Source organism: Coregonus clupeaformis, chromosome 24, assembly GCF_020615455.1.
Source record: "Coregonus clupeaformis isolate EN_2021a chromosome 24, ASM2061545v1, whole genome shotgun sequence".
NCBI lineage: Eukaryota > Metazoa > Chordata > Actinopteri > Salmoniformes > Salmonidae > Coregonus > Coregonus clupeaformis.
The window spans coordinates 26,822,660-26,841,360 of NC_059215.1; the positions used below are offsets into that span (position 1 = coordinate 26,822,660).

Consider the following 18,701-nt stretch of genomic DNA (forward strand, 5'->3'; position numbering starts at 1 on the left):
CTGCCTGAAGGATGATGGGTAATATTTAAATCAGACGACTACACACAGTCACCACACAGTCACCCAACTGCAAAACACAATAAAATAAATGTGTGATTTCTAATACACATGAATAATTTATAATATTTTCACAACAAAGAAGTACATAACTGTACATTTTTTTTTCTTATTTCGTACTTTTGAATCGAGTAAGAAACGTTGTTACTTTTCCAGGCCGTGTGCGGAGTCGAAAGAGATTAATTTATTCAATGTTAAACAATATCATTTGCTGGGCAAAGGTGATTTTTTGCAAAGTTGACTACCAAGATGTCTGCTCACTATGGGAAAGACCTACGCTCCTGCAGCCAATGTGAATGGAGGAAAATAAAAGTGTAAAATACTTTTTTTTTTTTTTTTTAAGAAAAGAACACGTGAACTAAGTCACCCAAAGGCACACCACCGTCTCTCCTTAGTCCACCGTTACTATAGCCTTTATCTCTAGGGTTGAGTCCCAAATACCTCCCTATTCCCTGTATAGTGCGCCGCTTTTCACCAGGTACAGTTGAAGAACGAGTTTTAATGACTCCGACCTAAGTGTATGTAAACTTCCTACTTCAACTGTATGTCCCATGATGCTCTGGTCAAAAGTAGTGCATCGTGTAGGGAATAGGGGCGGTATTTGGGACGTAAACCCCTGTTTCCCTGTAGCACGATCAGGAGGCCTGTGGATTTGATGAAATAAAACTGACTGTAAGGCCAGCCACACAATCAAGACATTTTGATGAATCAGTTGAACTCAAACCGAGGTTTAATATTTGGTTGCTAAGCGATAGATGATGTTAATAATGCTGATACAGTATTAATAAATAACATTTGTTTACAGCAACTTAAAGACACATTAAAAACATAAACGGTAAGTAACAGGAAAAGCCATCAGTGTTGTCTTTGAACGCATGGGAATAGTGTTTACTGTAAGCAACTATAAGGAATCGAAATATTGCGCACCCCTCTCTCCTTGGTCTGTGTCCCAAAAGGCACCCTATTCCCTGGTCAAATATGTTTTACAAAACATTTTATTGACACATTTACATTTACATTTTAGTCATTTAGCAGACGCTCTTATCCAGAGCGACTTACAGGAGCAATTAGGGTTAAGTGCCTTGCTTAAGGGCACATCGACAGATTTTTCACATAGTCGGCTCGGGGATTAGAACCAGCGACCTTTCGGTTACTGGCACAACGCTCTTACCCACTAAGCTACCTGCCGCCCATTCACGTAGGTGCAGTGAAATGTGTTGTTTTACAGGGTTAGCCATAGTAGTACCTGATGCAAATTAGGGTTATGGGCACATCAACAGATGTTTTCACCTTGTCAGCTCGGGTTTTCAAACCAGCGACCTTTCGGTTTATTGACTGATACGCTGTACCCACTAGGCTACCTGCCGCCATTCTGTTGCCATAGCAGTGCGCTATTTTTGGGGGGTACAGGTGCCGTTTGGGACGTGGGCCTAGTTTCAGAAGGATGAAAGGTTTTCTCGCCTAAACTTTTAACAGCTTCATTATCTTACAAAGTGCTTTAACCCTCCTGTTGTCCTGGGGTCATTCTGACCCCAAATTAAATCTTTTGCCGACAAAATATGTTTTTTATTCATCAATTGGTCTGAAAATAACGGTAGTTGTTTAATACTATGCTCTTTATGATTCAAACAAATTTGAAGTAATTTGATTGAATTATGGGTGTTTTACTAAATGTAATAACTTCTGTTGTCCTCTGGGGTCAAAAAGACCCCGCAGCACAAAGTTTACATACTGCTTGGCAAAACATCTTTGATCATGTTTCTTTGATGTGTGGGGTCAAAAGTTCTTTGATAATGTTTCTTTGATGTGTGGGGTCAAAACATCTTTGATCATGTTTCTTTGATGTGTGGGGTCAAGCAATGGTTATGACAACAACAACAACAAAAAAAGTATTTTCTCACAGGTGTTTGGGCATTTCACATTTTAGTCTGAGAGAGACAGGCAGCACAATGAGGAGGCAGAAGTTTTATAATGCACAGGAGGCTTGCAAGATAATTTTTGAAATAAAAGAAAATAATGACCAGGAGGACAATGCTGCACATAATGAGGATGAATCAACTGATGAAGAGGGTTCAGGGTCAGAAGAGAAGGAACATAATGATGAGGTGATAGATCCAACATACAGACAGCATGCTACTTCTTCCTCCGAAGATTCCCCCACATCTCCTGCTGCAGAAATGGAAGATGATTATGAATATAAGGAAATGGATGAACGTGATGATGACGTGAATCTGAAGCTGGTATGGAAGAAGTGTCAGAAGTGGAGCACTGCACCTATTATGATGAAGAATCAACAGATGAGGTAGAATCTGAAGTTGAAATGGAAGAAGTGTCAGAAGTGGAGGACATCATCTATTATGATGAAGACGAAGAATCAACAGATGAGGTAGAATCTGAGGAAGAGGACCCAGCTGAGATGGAAGAATATTTCCAGTCAAAGGATGAAACATTGATCTGGTCTTCCATCCCTCCCAGTGACCGACGACGCATGTTGACAGCAGAGAGAGATACAAGCCACCATGGTCCAACTGCATATGCAAGGTCTCGGATTGATGACATAAAGTCCACTTTTGACCTGTTTCTGCCAAAGCCTATTGAAGACGCAGTGCTGAGCATGACAAACAAGGAGGGGCAACGCGTTTATGGCAACAAGTGGAGAAAGATGGATCAAATGGATTTGCAGGCATATGTGGGTGTGTTGATTCTTGCTGGCGTGTACCGATCTAGTAAGGAAGCTACATCTAGTTTATGGCATGCCGAGTCTGGTAGGACAATTTTCCGTGCTACCATGACACTCAAGATGTTTCATAAAATCTCAAGAGTGATTAGATTTGATGATAAAGCCACAAGAGAAAATCGCCGTGCACGAGACAAACTTGCTCCCATTCGAGATGTATGGGACAAGTGGGTGTCTCTCCTGCCGTTGATGTATCGATCCAGGTACTGATGTGACTGTGGATGAGCGCCTGGTCCCCTTCAGAGGTCGCTGTCCATTCAAACAGTACATCCCGAGTAAACCAGGGAAATATGGGATAAAAATATGGGTAGCATGCGATGCCAGGTCTAGCTATGCATGGAACATGCAGGTATACACTGGCAAACCGGCTGGTGCGCAGTCAGAAAAAAATCAGGGCATGAGAGTTGTCCTTGACATGACAGAAGGTCTCCGGGGAAAACAATCACCTGTGACAACTTTTTTTACTTCACATGCTCTTGGCTTGCAGCTGCTGAAAAGAAAGCTGTACATGGTGGGAACAGTACGGAGGAATAAGCCTGAGCTTCCCCCTGCTCTGGTGTCAAAAAGGACCGGGCACGGTTCTCACCGAAGTTTGCCTTCACCGAGACCCATGCTCTAGTGTCATATCACCCCAAAAAACAGAAAAATGTTCTTCTGATGAGCACTCTGCATCGGGATGCTGCTGTGAGCAACAGGGATGACAAAAGGCCCAAAATCATTGAAGATTACAATCACAACAAAGGTGGTGTTGATATCCTTGACAAAGTTACCAGTGTGTACACGTGCAAAGAATGACAGCCCGTTGGCCACTCGTTGTCTTCTACAACATTCTCGACGTGTCTGCATACAACTCTTTTGTCCTATGGTCTGAAATCAAGCCAGCCTGGAATCAGGGAAAGTACAACAAGAGAAGGCTCTTCATGGAGGAGCTTGGGCGACAACTGGTGATACCTCACATCAAGCGACGCAAGGTTATTCCCGCACGTCAGCCGCTGTCAAATTGGTTAAGAAGATCCAGCAGGTCTCCTCCAGCTCTACCTCTGCAGCAGCTCCCCCTCTCCCAGTTCCCTCATGCCGACCAGCCCTTCCTCGCCCATTACCCAAAAGGAGTAGGTGCAAATTCTGCCCTCGCCGAAGTGATTTCAAAACATCCAAAATGTGCCAAAAATGCAATGCATACATCTGCAAAGATCACGCCATTACTACCTGCCTCGCATGCAACTGAGGGCTCATTCAGACTAAAAAGTTAGGTTTTGAAGTTGAAAATGTTTTGGAAATGAATTATAACATGTGTTATATGTCAGGTAATAGGTTGGAATAAAGTTGACTGAAAAGTTGAAACAGAGAAGTGATTGTAAATGTATACTGTATGCTTTATAAACAGTCAAACCAGGCGGGGTCATTTTTGACCCCAGAGGACAAAAAGGTGTGATTATGGGCTGTCATTAATAAAAATAAAATGATTCAAAAACAGCATCCTCACTAAACTTTTACAAATACCACTCAGTGATAAGTCAAATAGTCAAAATAATAATAGGTCAAAATAATTCATAGTTTCATTGTATTTTTACTTAAAAACAGGGTATACTTTTATGTAAACAAGGTCTATTGGCTCTAAATTCCAAAACAAATGAAAAAAATTATAGTAATGGGTTGAACAGAAGTAAGACTAAAGATGTAACACAGAATTGATTGAAAATGTATACTGTATGCTTTATAAACAGTCAAACCAGGCGGGGTCATTTTTGACCCCAGAGGACAAAAGGTGTGATTATGGGCTGTCATTAATAAAAATAAAATGATTCAAAAACAGCATCCTCACTAAACTTTTACAAATACCACTCAGTGATAAGTCAAATAGTCAAATAATAATAGGTCAAAATAATTCATAGTTTCATTGTATTTTTTACTTAAAACAGGGTATACTTTTATGTAAACAAGGTCTATTGGCTCTAAATTCCAAAACAAATGAAAAAATTCTAGTAATGGGTTGAACAGAAGTAAGACTAAAGATGTAACACAGAATTGATTGAAAATGTATACTGTATGCTTTATAAACAGTCAAACCAGGCGGGGTCATTTTTGACCCCAGAGGACAAAAGGTGTGATTATGGGCTGTCATTAATAAAAATAAAATGATTCAAAAACAGCATCCTCACTAAACTTTTACAAATACCACTCAGTGATAAGTCAAATAGTCAAATAATAATAGGTCAAAATAATTCATAGTTTCATTGTATTTTTACTTAAAAACAGGGTATACTTTTATGTAAACAAGGTCTATTGGCTCTAAATTCCAAAACAAATGAAAAAATTCTAGTAATGGGTTGAACAGAAGTAAGACTAAAGATGTAACACAGAATTGATTGAAAATGTATACTGTATGCTTTATAAACAGTCAAACCAGGCGGGGTCATTTTTGACCCCAGAGGACAAAAGGCGTAAGGCATTTGGGAGGACAACACGAGGTTAAAAAAAAAAAAAATTGACAATAGGTTTAATATATAAATGGTATTTTTAAATATGCAGCATCCCTTTCTTTTATCAAGCACTACTCTACCTACATATTCACAAAATCATTTGCAGTTTCATTGGAAACATTTATTTACGCTGATCAAAAAGCAAAAATAACACATTGATTGGTTAATTGATTTGATTGATTGATCGATGAGATCAAAATATAATTTCTGGGAATTACATAATCTGTCATTCCATTAGCAAATAAGATAATTCAGAGATTGCTTGACTCCAAACGGGTATCTTTATGAAGCAAAAAAATATATTTGTCCACTGGTTTTTCTTTCCCAACTGCAGTGACTGCTACCTTTTTTAACCTCTAGAGGGCGATCTATTACAAGCACAGCCTTTTGTACCGTATTTACAAAATACAGCCGCAGTACACCCTTTTTCCTGAGGGGGCACTGCTTGCACTTTGCTAGAGCAGACTAAGGGCTCTATTCGCAGAAGCATTTAAAGGTATTTTCCGATTGAGCCGACATACAGCGTTTACCGTGAAGGAAGCCTCCGCCAACGCTGGATCATTGCCTTTCAATCACGCTGTAACGCTGAACGATACGGATTGAATAGAGCCCTATTATTATTATTATTAAATAGAGCTCTATGGTTTAGAAAAACGCTCCAAAATAAAGCTTTAATTTTAAAGAAATTGGGGACCAATGCCGTTTTGTGCAAAACTATAAAGGCCTTGGAAGACTCATTTTGTTGACTTCTTAAGTGAATACTGTTTTGATTCTCTCTCCTCACATTCTCCTTTCTCTCTCTCTCTCTCTCTCTCTCTCTCTCTCTCTCTCTCTCTCTCTCTCTCTCTCTCTCTCTCTCTCTCTCTCTCTCTCTCTCTCTCTCTCTCTCTCTCTCTCTCTCTCTCTCTCTCTCTCTCTCTCTCTCTCTCTCTCTCTCTCCCCCCATGTCTCTCAGGTTCTTGCAGTCCTTGCTTTGTTCGTCCCATTCCACAAGAATCCAGTATTTTTTCACAAGCGCGATGGTGCTTCTTCAATGTCAGACGTCTCCATTTTACCTGGAAAACGGTAGAAAGATGTTAGACTCAGAAGGCTCTGGGTCCCAATAGGCACCCTATTCCCTATATAGTGCACTGCCTCTGGCCAGATATATATAGTACCTCTGGCCAGAGCCCAATGGGCCCAGTTACACTATGATAAACAAGGAGCATTCTGTGGGCAAGGCTAATCGTGGATGTAACTACGTCAGCATTGGTTGGACCATGAGTGAATTAATTTTTTTATTATTACTTTCTAACCCTACCATGTAGTGAATATTACTGGAAACAGAATTAGACAAGCTTCTATAGGGAGGGAGGGGAATCATTTTCTTTCAGAATTAGACAAGCATTTCTACTGCTGCTGCTGCTGTATAATTCTATGGAGCTAAATCTGTGTGTGCATGTACACTATATATACAAAAGTATGTGGACACCCCTTCAAATTAGTGGATTCGGCTATTTCAGCCACACCTGTTGCTGACAGGTGTATAAAGTCGAGCACACAGCCATGCAATCTCCATAGACAAACATTGGCAGCAGAATGGCCTTACTGAAGAACTCGGTGACTTTCAACGTGGCTCCGTCATAGGATGCCACCTTTCAAACAAGTCAGTTCGTAAAATGTCTGCCCTGCTAGAGCTGCCCAACGGTCAACTGTAAGTGCTGTTATTGTGAAGTGGAAATGTCTAGGAGCAACGACGGCTCAGCCGCGAAGTGGTAGGCCACACAAGCTCACAGAACGGAACCGCCAAGTGCTGAAGCGCATAGCGAGTAAAAATCGTCTGTCCTCGGTTGCAACACTCACTACCGAGTTCCAAACTGCCTCTGGAAGCAACGTCAGCACAAGAACTGTTCATCGGAAGCTTCATGAAATGGGTTTCCATGGCCGAGCAGCCGCACACAAGCCTAAGATCAACATGCGCGATGCCAAGCGTCTGATGGAGTGGTGTAAAGCTCGCCGCCATTGGACTCTGGAGCAGTGGAAACGCGTTCTCTGGAGTGATGAATCAAGTGTCACCATCTGGCAGTCTGAAGGACGAATCTGGGTTTGGCGGTTGCCATGAGAACACTGCCTGCCCCAATGCATAGTGCCAACTGTAAAGTTTGATGGAGGAGGAATAATGGTCTGGGGCTGTTTTTCATGGTTCGGGCGAGGCCCCTTAGTTCCAGTGAAGGGAAATCTTAACGCTACATCATACAATGACATTCTAGACAATTCTGTTCTTCCAACTTTCTGGCAACAGTTTGGGGAAGGCCCTTTCCTGTTTCAGCATGATAATGCCCCTGTGCACAAAGCGAGGTCCATACAGAAATGGTTTGTTGAGATCGGTGTGGAAGAACTTGACTGGCCTGCACAGAACCCTGACCTCAACGCAATTAAACACCTTTAGGATGAATTGGAACGCTGATTGCGAGCCAGGCCTAATTGCCCAACATCAGCGCCCAACCTCACTAATGTTCTTGTGGCTGAATGGAAGCAAGTCCCCGCAGCAATGTTCCAACATCTAGTAGAAAGCCTTCCCAGAAGAGTGGAGGCTGTTATAGCAGCAAAGGGGGGGACCAACTCCATATTAATCCCCATGATTTTGAAATAAGATGTCCACATTCTTTTGGTCATGTAGTGTGTGTGTGTGTGTGTGTGTGTGTGTGTGTGTGTGTGTGTGTGTGTGTGTGTGTGTGTGTGTGTGTGAGAGAGCGTGGTGTTCGTCTTTAAAGAATTGATAAGCATTCAATGAACATAATCACTGCAAGATCAATTTGATACGCTACCTGCATTACAATCAACATTGGAAATAAACAAATAACATTTACATGTACTTTACGCTGTGTCTTCTCAAGGATGTGTAATTATTAACATGCAGCAACAAACCTATTCTAGGTGTAGTGCTGGTGTTCTTACTCGCTGTCGTCTGTCAGTGCTTGCTGGCCCGCAGGTTGCGCTGTTTCTGTCTCTACCTTAGCTTCTGTTCCCCTTGGAGATGGAGTGCTCCTCTCACTCAGAGAGCTCCCAGGTGTAGAACACACAGGCTTCTCCAAGGTGGTTGTGTGAGCTGGTTTCTTAGCCACGGCTGGCGGAATTCTCCTCGGAATCCCAGTTCTTCCAACGTTGCCGTTAGCGACTGTGGAAGCCTTTGATTGGTCGGAAACATGCTTGAGTTCCGCGGCTAGGCTCTGCTTTAGGCTCGCCTGTACCTCGGGGGAGGAAGAGGCAGGCATTTCTATGACAACCTTCTTTGAGCTCCTGGAGAAGATGAAGCTAGCGGTGGTGGCGGGGGACTTTAGCGTGTCGCCACCTTCTGGTGACAATGGGGATAACATTCCTGATTCACCCCCACTGCAACTGGGAAATGAGGTGGAGGATGGCATTCTAAAGCGCGTTGGAAGACTATCTCTGGAAGACATGGCCGCTGTCTTCATTCGGATAGCTTCCTGCAAGCGCATCGAGGGGGCGATGAGCATCGCTGGTGATGACTTCAATGGCGTAGGTGTGGATTTTAGTGACAGGGATTTCCGGATTGGTTTTTGGGGTGTTGTGTTCTGAGATCCTTGGGTTTGGATTTGGGTTGAACTTTGATCCTGAGCAGGTGGTTTTCCATTGTTGGAATTGTTGTTGTCAGAAAGTGCTTTCACCTGGTCTTCACCAACATTGACCGATCTGAGACGTACCATCTGAAGCAGAGACGGGGTGACCAGCGGAATGTTGGCGTCTTCTTTGGGAATGGGGGCACTCTTGTGCCTAGACAGAAGCTCTTTGCTCCTGGTCTCTCTGTTCGCCAAGCTGGGCTGTCTCCTGAAGATCACAGGGGGTTGGTTCTCAGTCGGGAGAGGGGGTGGGAGAGGGATGTTAATGGGTGGTGGAAGTGGGGCACTTTCAGGGGGCTCGGAGGGCGTCTGATCCTCAAATTGCACAGGGGGAGGGAGGGGGACATTGATAGGAGGTGGAGGAGGGATACTTGAGGGGGGCACCAAGGCTGTTGTCATTGGTGGAGGAGGAGGAGCTTCCTGGGGTGGGGGAGGGACATCCTCTGGTAAGGGCGGGACTTCCTGTGACTGAGGAGAAGTTTCTGTTGGTTGAGGGGTGGCTTCTTGCATTGTGATTGGTTTCTGGGCAGATTGCTTGACCTCTGCCTCTTTTTCATTGGGCTGAACTGGAGAAACGACGGTTGAATCATCTGCTGGAATTGATTGGAGCTCAGCTGATTCAGATACCTCAAAGCTGGTTTCATCAGTTGGGACAGCGTTAAAGTCCAGAATCACCTTTTCAGGTCTATCCTCTTTTGTCCCCATTTGAGCGGGAATGGGTGACAGATCTGCAGTTTCCCCATTCACAGTTGCACCAGCTACAGTTGCTCCATTCACGGTTTCCTTAACCTCCTCCCCATCCAGAGCCACAATGGACACCTCCTGGACATCAGCGACTGTGTTACAGCTCTCCACCACATCTGGCAAGCTCTCCGTCACGAAGGGAGGAGGTGGAGGTGGAAAGTCCATCTCATCTGGCTCATCAAAGACTGAATCTGCTGGCTCCTCTGGTGGAGGTGGAGGGGGCCAGCAGGACTCTACTATGGGAATCTCTTCCTCACCCTCCTCCTCTACCTCAGGTGGGGGAGTGGACACAGAGGAGGGAGGTGTCTTAGACGGGGGAGGAGGAGGGTGGTGGGCAGGGGGAGGGGAGGCTGGAGGAGAGACCCTGTCCACTTTGTGAGGCTCCAAGGCAAGGGTCTGTGTAGATGCCTCTGGTTTGGTGGGACTTTCCTCTGTAGTGTTTTCAGTAGCACTCTGACCTTCGACCTCCTTAGCTACTACCTCAACTTCCTTAGCTACTACCTCAACTTCCTTAGCAATTACCTCAGCCTGTGGAGAACACTTCTCACTCTCACTGGGTGATTCTACCTTCACCTCTACTGTGACCTCATCAAATGGCGACTTTTGTTGAATGTCTGCTGTTAGTTGAACTTTAGGTTCTTTTCTAGGAGGACTTTTTTTCATGACAGAAGGGGGTTCCTTCTTTGGAATCGTCGCTAAACTAACTTGTGTCTCTAGCCTCTCTTCTTGATCCTTGACCTGTGCAACACTACTACTACTACTACCGCCACCACTACTACTACTACTACTACCACCACTACTACTACTCTGCTCCTGGTTCTGGATCTCTACACTTGCTTTTACCCTCTCTGCGATCACCGCAGGACTTCCTTGTTCTTTTGTTTGACTTTCTGTGCCCTTGAGTCCCTGACTAACACACTCGGATACCTCAGGCGCCTGCTCTAACACAGGCTCAGTCTTGTCTTGGGGAACAATGTATTTGCTTTGTGATTTTGTCAAAGTGACTTCCTCTACCGTAGCTTGCTTTTCGTCCGAGCCTTGAGACTCCTTGCTAGCTTCAGTTTGAGTTTCCTGCTTTTGCTCAATGATAACAGCTTTTTCTTTTAGTTCCTGTTGCTTCTGGAGCTGTGCTAGCCTGGTGACGTTGGGGCAAGGCCCGCACAGCAGTTCGAAGGTGCATCTGTTGTGGGCCCAGGTCTCCGGGGGTGGCGGGGAAGGGGCTTTGACGTTGGGGGGTGGCGGAATGTTAAGCAGCTCACTGATCGCCATGGATGCAGAGAAACGGACCAGGGTCGCCGTTTCTTGATGTTCTGTTCTCATAACAGCCGGGGGTGGGGAGGCCTGCTGAAGAGGGCTAGGGCTGTTTTTCGAGGCCTCTTGATTGACGAGTTCTGAGGTGGCTGAAGACAGGGAGGTGAGGGAAGAGGAGACCGAGGCTGCAGAGAAGGAAGCTCTTGAACCAGATCGTTCTGGTTTGACCTGATTCTTCTTCTGTTTACCTGGGGAGGCGGAAGGGCAGATGCCCTTGGGGGAGAGCTTCGGCGTACCGCTCTGGCTGGAGTACCCACTGGAGGGGGACATGGTCCTTTCAAATGTACCCTCCTCTGAGGGGGCCTTCTGTGGGGAAGAGCTGCTGGACCCTGGCCTCTCTGGTTTTCCACTACCTCCAGAGGAGGCCTGTGTGGGACTCAAAGGACTAGAGGCTGTGGAAGATCTTGTATCATCTAAAGAGTTAAACCCAGATGAGTTGGATACAGGGACAGAGCTCTTTGTGATTTCTTTGTATAGCTCTTTAGAGATCTCGATCGTAACCAAGCTTGTGTCCTCAGCAGCCTCCACCTCCCCACCCACAGAGTCACGGAGGTCTTTAATCTCCACCAGTTCCCTGGGTCGCCTCTTCATCATCTTCTCATGGTGCAGTGAGTTGGTTCTCCTGGGGGGAGCTGGGGGCAGCTTGGTCTTCATGACCGACAGACAGCGAGAGAATCTGTGAGAGTCTCCTCCAACATCGCTCATCTCCCCAGCACTCAGAATCCCAGATAGACCCGACTCAGATCCCCCCTGAGCAGTCGCAGCACTAGTACCCCTACTGGTGCTGCTGACCCAGTTAGCCGAGCTTTGTAGGCTCACCAAGTCCTGATCCTCAGCAGCAGGCTGCTGCGGCCGTCTCTCCTGCCCAACGAGGCTCACTGTCTGTGGGTTAGCAGGTCTGAAGCTCCCCTTCGTGGAGGAGATTGCGGAGGAGTTGGACTTAATTGTCTCGGAAGACTGCGAGTGGCTCCAGCTGGATCTCGAAGTCACTGAGTGTGGAGTTGCCTTAGAGCCAATGTCACGGGAACTACTGTCACCATGGGAAACGCTGTCGCCGCCTTCATAGCAACCGTTGCCGTCCGACCTCCTCGATGACGCGGGGCTGGCTGACGACCCGGACGCCAGGCTGACGGTACGGACCGTTCCGTTACCGTTGTTTCCACGGGTACGGCTTGTGCTGCGGTCGATCTGTATGACGTCAACGGAGGCCGACAGGTAGGCGTTGGGGATGATCTTAGACAGGTAGGTGGCCTGGGGAGAGATTGACATCACTGGACCCTGGGAGGAGGCAAACACAAGGGTCAACATTAGGAGTCATACTATGTAGATATACTGTGGTTTGGCCAACTGTGGAGCTGGAGGCCATTTTGCTTCCTCAGCATTCCATTCAACCATTCACAATGAGTATTTTGATCATTTTTCAAGTCCAGTTGTTCAGATAGCAAGCTTGGTTTAACATCAGTGTTAGACGATCGTGTGATTTGTCAGCAACATTCCAGGGAAGGGTAAACATGTCATTTAACAGACACTTTTATCCAAAGCGACTTACAGTAATGTGTGCATACTTTTTAGTAGAGTGTACAAAACACTAAGGACACCTTCCTAATATTGAGTTGCACCCATCCCTTTTGCCATCAGACTCTATAAGGTGTCGAAAGCGTTCAACAGGAATGCTGGCCCATGTTGACTCCAATGCTTCCCACAGTTGTGTCAAGTTGGCTGGATGTCCTTTGGGTGGTGGACCATTCTTGATACACACACCAGCAGCATTGCCGTTCTTGACACAAACCGGTGCGCCTGGCACCTACTACCATACCCCGTTCAAAGGCACTTAAATCTTTTGTCTTGACCATTCACCACCCTCTGAATGGCACACATACACAATCCATGTCTCAATTGTCTCAAGGCTTAAAAATCCTTATATAACCTGTCTACTCCCTTTCATCTACACTGATTGAAGTGTATTTAACAAGTGACATCAATAAGGGATCATAGCTTTCACCTGGACTCTCCTGGTCAGTATATGTCATGGAAAAATCAGGTGTGCCTAATGTTTTGTACGCTCAGTGTAGATGACCCGAGCAGGAAGAAACACAGTGACAAACACCGTTCTGAACTGGACTCACCTGTGGCTCCTGGAGGAAGCTGGGGAATCCAGCGGAGCAGGAGGAGGTCATGCCCAGCACGGACAGAGACTTGGGCCTTTGGGTGGAGGAGAGACAAGAATTCAGTCCCCTGTGGTGGCTGAAGCCCTGGTCGTCCCTGTACACAGACTGGAGGTGGTGTCTCAATAGCTGCTCCTCTCTGGATGCCTATTTAGATTAGTTCAGTTGTAATTATAGTATAAATGTATTTGCACAAGGCAATGGTTTCTTGCTAACACAAATGATAACTACCTTGTTTTCAAAGAATCCTTATCAGAAACAGATGTTACGAGATACAATGTGACTACAATTTTGTCATGCAAGTAGCAGTCTGTAAGTAAAAATATGACACTATAACCAATAGCACGAAATAAATGTACTTGTCCAGGTTGCAAAGGCTGAAAGTCCTGAAAAGAAGCTCATATGAAAGCCTCACCTCCAGATCTGAGAGGTGTACCCTTGCCCCTTCGTGGTTGGCTAGAGGGGTCTCTCCATCGATGGTGGGGATGACGACCACACCTGGTTGGCCGTCACTACCCTGTCCTCCAGAGCCGTTAGGGAGCTGGGAAGGAACTTGGTACACTGATCCACTGTGAAGGGCTAGAAGGGGAACGGAGATGGAAAACATCTTATCACCACTACTATCACCTAATTTGAATTTGACAAACGAAAGTACCATTAATTTGACTTTTTTTTTGACAACGTGGCTAAGAGTATTCATTCAGCATAGCTCTTCATCATCACTTTATTTACTAAACCACAAACCCACAAAACTCTGGACCTTTGTTGGTCGCGGTGACTTCGTAAAGTGAAGCTCAGTGCAAAGCTAGCTGCCATCCGTGGCTACATACGTACCCAGCTCTCTCTGGATCTGCTGGGGTATGCCCATGACTGTAGTCCTCCTGCTCCTGTTCTTCCTCTTGTCTTGTCTCTTCACTGGGTTCAGAGGCTTGAACGTGGAGCCTGGAAGGATAAGAGGAGAGGTTTACAGGAGGGAGAAGGATGAGATAAGGGATGGATGAGTAAAAATGTGTGTTGGGGTTTAAATGCAATTTAGGGACAGATCGAAATTTACTGCGGGGGGAGGGGTGGTCCAAAAATAGGGGAGGGTTGTCAAACTTTTTTTTATTATTATTATTATTTATTTATTTTTGCTTTGGGAGAGTTGTGTGTTTTTCTTTATTGGACACAGGGGAGGGCAATGCGTTATTATTGGACACAGGGGAGGGCAGTGTGTTATTATTGGACACAGGGGAGGGCAGTGCGTTTTTATTGGACACAGGGGAGGGCAGTGTGTTTTTCTTTATTGGACACAGGGGAGGGCAGTGCGTTTTTATTGGACACAGGGGAGGGCAGTGCGTTTTTATTGGTCACGGGGAGGGCAGTGTGTTTTTCTTTATTGGACACAGGGGAGGGCAGTGCGTTTTTCTTTATTGGACACAGGGGAGGGCAGTGTGTTATTATTGGACACAGGGGAGGGCAGTGTGTTATTATTGGACACAGGGGAGGGCAGTGTGTTATTATTGGACACAGGGGAGGGCAGTGTGTTATTATTGGACACAGGGGAGGGCAGTGTGTTATTATTGGACACAGGGGAGGGCAGTGTGTTATTATTGGACACAGGGGAGGGCAGTGTGTTATTATTGGTCACAGGGGAAGGCAGTGTGTTATTATTGGACACAGGGGAGGGCAGTGTGTTATTATTGGACACAGGGGAGGGCAGTGTGTTATTATTGGACACAGGGGAGGGCAGTGCGTTATTATTGGACACAGGGGAGGGCAGTGTGTTATTATTGGACACAGGGGAGGGCAGTGTGTTATTATTGGACACAGGGGAGGGCAGTGCGTTTTTATTGGACACAGGGGAGGGCAGTGCGTTTTTATTGGACACAGGGGAGGGCAGTGCGTTTTTCTTTATTGGTCACAGGGGAGGGCAGTGCGTTTTTCTTTATTGGTCACAGGGGAGGGCAGTGCGTTTTTCTTTATTGGTCACAGGGGAGGGCAGTGTGTTTTTTCCCTGGTTTACATTCACTCTTCTGCTCATATTTTCCCTCTAAACAATGGCTTGACTTGTGTTATTACCCTGATAAAATGTAGAAACATTTGTGAAGGTTTTGGTTTGGTGTGACTATTATTAAGCTTTAGCTACTGCAGGCCTATGATATGAAGGCAGTGCGCCCCCCCATGCATGTTGATGTCACCAGCATATCTCTATCTCTGGGGTTAGGCCTAAGCTTCTCTTCCTATATATATATATATATTGAAATGTTAATATCATACATAAGCCTACAGGCCTATGAATGCAATGCCCTGATAAATGTAGTGCTCCAATCTCTTGTTGACAGCTGAACTGTGAGGTGGACAATTATTGTTTTAGGAAAGTAGACTAAAAACCAATAAAAAAATTGACTAAAGTTTTGCATATATTTTGCTACATGTGGAAAAAAAAAGGAATAGTGTTTTTGTCTTTTGTTATATGTTTTTAAGGACACGTAAATGTGGCTCATTTGGCCAATATCCCTAGTTTATTGATGGTGCTGGCTGTGCCAGGTCGGATCTGAATGCATATGGATGTCCGGTAAATTTCTCAAATGTCCGGTAAATAAAATGTCATGTTGTCCAGCTCCAAATTTTCCTAAAGAAAACTCTGAAATGGCATATTGTTTTTGTGAAGATTTTTTTATCATATTTGCATGAAAATCTGCCGCCAATTTGATGGAAACCTAGCTGGTGCGCTAATCACTTTGATTATGCACCAGCAGCCCCAGACACCTAAAGAATAAGCTAACAGCCAAACAAGCTTGTAACAATTGTACTTAAATTTCCCCCTCATACTCATCTGAAGGTTGAGCATTCCTTCATCTCTATCTATGCAATTGTATATGTCGTTTTTTGTTTACTGACATACAAAATCAATCAATCAATCCAAACTGTGCAGCGGCCAATTGATTAACGGAAAGAGACATCTGTTACACAAAACACCAAAAAAGTTGAATGACGTTGGGATATTGTCAAGCCAACCCTTCGATACTGAGTAGGGTGGGATGTATGTTCTGTTTGTCCAGATTGACATACTCTATTTATTGTGGTGTTGAAAATGAAAAACGATGATATTGAAGTGCCCGAAATCGGTATGCTTTGTTTATTGGTTGTGTGGTGCATTAGCACAGAATATATATTTTTATATAATTATAAATATGGCATCAAAATGTTGAAAATCTGATTTTCCCCTAGCTGATCATTGTCTGCAGCCGGCTCGGATCGTAGTGTAATGAAACAGACAGGGAGAGTTAGTTTGTCTGTGGTGGTCGGCGAACCCTCAACCTTCTGGCCCCTCCACAGCCCTGCGTGGCATCGACTGTGCCACAGTGAGACACAGTAGAGACAAAAGCATGCTGAAGTAGCAAAGTCGATATTCACGTTTATAAACGCAGGGTCGCTACAGTTATAGTTATTTGTGGTCGTAAACATTATTTTGAGTTAATTCTATGAGGGGGGGAGGGTGTTCCATTTATTTTACTGTACAAAGGGATGGTCATGAAAATATTTTTAACGTTGGGGAGGTGGGTTAATTTTTTTTTTAATGACACCTTGAGTTGGACCAGCACCTTCCCCCCCTAGTACATTTCGATCTGTCCCTTATAATACAATTTTATCTGAAGGGATGCGAGGAGAGAGAAAAAGAGGAGGAGGGTCTGTTGTTACATATATAAATCACATTCAGATTCAATAGTAAACTATTGCAAAGCTGTTTGGAGAAGGATGAATGATTTCAAAGAGGACAGAAACGTGTTGGAATGGTTTAGGCTTTTGGAACTCAGAGGGTCTGTCTAACTGTGAATTACAATGAGATTCAGTGAGAGGGAATCAGTGAGTATTATGGAATTCAAAGCAGAGAATGGCATACTTTGCCCCCAAAGCTGTGCCATACCAGGCAGCGGCAGATAACTGTTTGGATGGTAGATACATTCCAATATCTGTAGCAAACTACAGCTGTGTGTGTAGAGACCCAGTAGACCCAGCAGAGACCCAAATGGACCCAGTAGAGAGACAGTAGAGACCCAGTAGAGACCCAGTAGAGACCCAAATGGACCCAGTAGAGAGACAGTAGAGACCCAGTAGAGAGACAGTAGAGACCCAGTAGAGACCCAGTAGAGAGACAGTAGAGACCCAGTAGAGACCCAGTAGAAACCCAGTAGAGAGACAGTAGAGAGACAGCAGAGACCCAGTAGAGAGACAGCAGAGACCCAGTAGAGAGACAGTAGAGACCCAGTAGAGAGACAATAGAGAGACAGTAGAGACCCAGTAGAGAGACAGCAGAGACCCAGTAGAGACCCAGTAGAGAGACAGTAGAGACCCAGTAGAAACCCAAGAGACCCAGTTGAGACCCTGTGGAGACCCAGTAGAGACCCAGTAGAGAATGAGGCATGTATGAGAAATATTGTATATCCCTCAACCGTCATAAAAAATAACATTTATAAACAAAGTCCAAAATATAGGTCCAAGGCATGATCTACGATTAGCTTTCATTAAAACATGATGAATGGGATATGATTACGAATACTTCCTCCCCCGTCTCTCCCTACCCACACACACACACCTACCTTGGCGTGTGAGCACAGGTCTCGTGGACACGGCTGATCCAGCAGAGGTCGCTGCGGTAACAGAATTCCCGGCGGTGCTTCCTGACTCCTGAGATCCATCCCTGTGGTTGGAGCTTACGTCCTGATCCGCCTGGAAAGGGGGATTGGACTGCAGAGAGGGGAATTTAGAAGTGTGTGTGTCAAGGTGAATGCATACAAAATGTACAGGAATGGGTTTTAGGGACAAAGTATTCAATCACTGTATCCAAAATGCAGAGGTAGTCTGCTCCTTGCTCCTAGTTCTTGGGTGACCAGTACCAGCCATATGGTTTCAAATGACGCAACTACTTACTGCATTACTATGGTCATCCTGAAAGTCCTCTCCTTTGTTGTGTTCTGTTGGAGACACAAAGAGGGTATTCAGTCAGAGATATTCCATATAGTTCTGGGATCTAATCACCACCTCTTGCATTAGGGTCTATTGAGTGTGCATCATGTAGGGTGTTGTGTCTTCTGTTTAGTGTGTAGTGTGTTCTGTGTAGTGTGTTCTGTGTCGTGTGTTCTGTGTAGTGTGTTCTGTGTAGTGTGTTCTGTGTCGTGTGTTCTGTGTCGTGTGTTCTGTGTCGTGTGTTCTGTGTCGTGTGTTCTGTGTCTTGTGTTCTGTGTCGTGTGTTCTGTGTCATGTGTTCTGTGTCGTGTGTTCTGTGTCGTGTGTTCTGTGTTGTGTGTTCTGTGTCGTGTGTTCTGTGTCGTGTGTTCTATGTAGTGTGTTCTGTGTAGGGTGTTCTGTGTCGTGTGTTCTATGTAGTGTTTAGTGTGTTCTGTGTAGTGTTTTCTGTGTAGTGTTTAGTGTGTTCTGTGTAGTGTTTAGTGTGTTTAGTGTGTTCTGTGTAGTGTTTAGTGTGTTCTGTGTAGTATGTAGTGTGTTCTGTGTAGTGTGTAGTGTGTTCTGTGTCGTGTGTTCTGTGTAGTGTGTTCTATGTAGTGTGTTCTGTGTCGTGTGTAGTGTGTTCTATGTAGTGTGT

At 45.0% G+C, this 18,701-nt stretch overlaps 1 protein-coding gene across 3 annotated transcripts in view; it reads right to left on the reverse strand.

The window, feature by feature from the left end:
* Positions 1–6,160: 6,160 nt before the first annotated feature.
* LOC121557196 (uncharacterized protein KIAA1522 homolog) overlaps positions 6,161–18,701 on the reverse strand; it is a 107,240-nt gene continuing 94,699 nt past the window's right edge. For 2 of the 3 annotated variants that reach the window (XM_041871033.2, XM_045207137.1), the window contains exons 3-9: positions 18,029–18,072; positions 17,698–17,845; positions 13,949–14,056; positions 13,530–13,693; positions 13,076–13,261; positions 8,182–12,227; positions 6,161–6,329 (exon numbers count right to left, since the gene is read on the reverse strand). In XM_041871033.2, coding sequence (XP_041726967.2) covers positions 8,208–12,227; positions 13,076–13,261; positions 13,530–13,693; positions 13,949–14,056; positions 17,698–17,845; positions 18,029–18,072 — 4,670 coding nt within the window. In that variant the 3' untranslated portion in view covers positions 6,161–6,329; positions 8,182–8,207. The remainder of the gene's footprint in view (positions 6,330–8,181; positions 12,228–13,075; positions 13,262–13,529; positions 13,694–13,948; positions 14,057–17,697; positions 17,846–18,028; positions 18,073–18,701) is intronic. The other variant, XM_045207136.1, reaches the window with a different exon arrangement.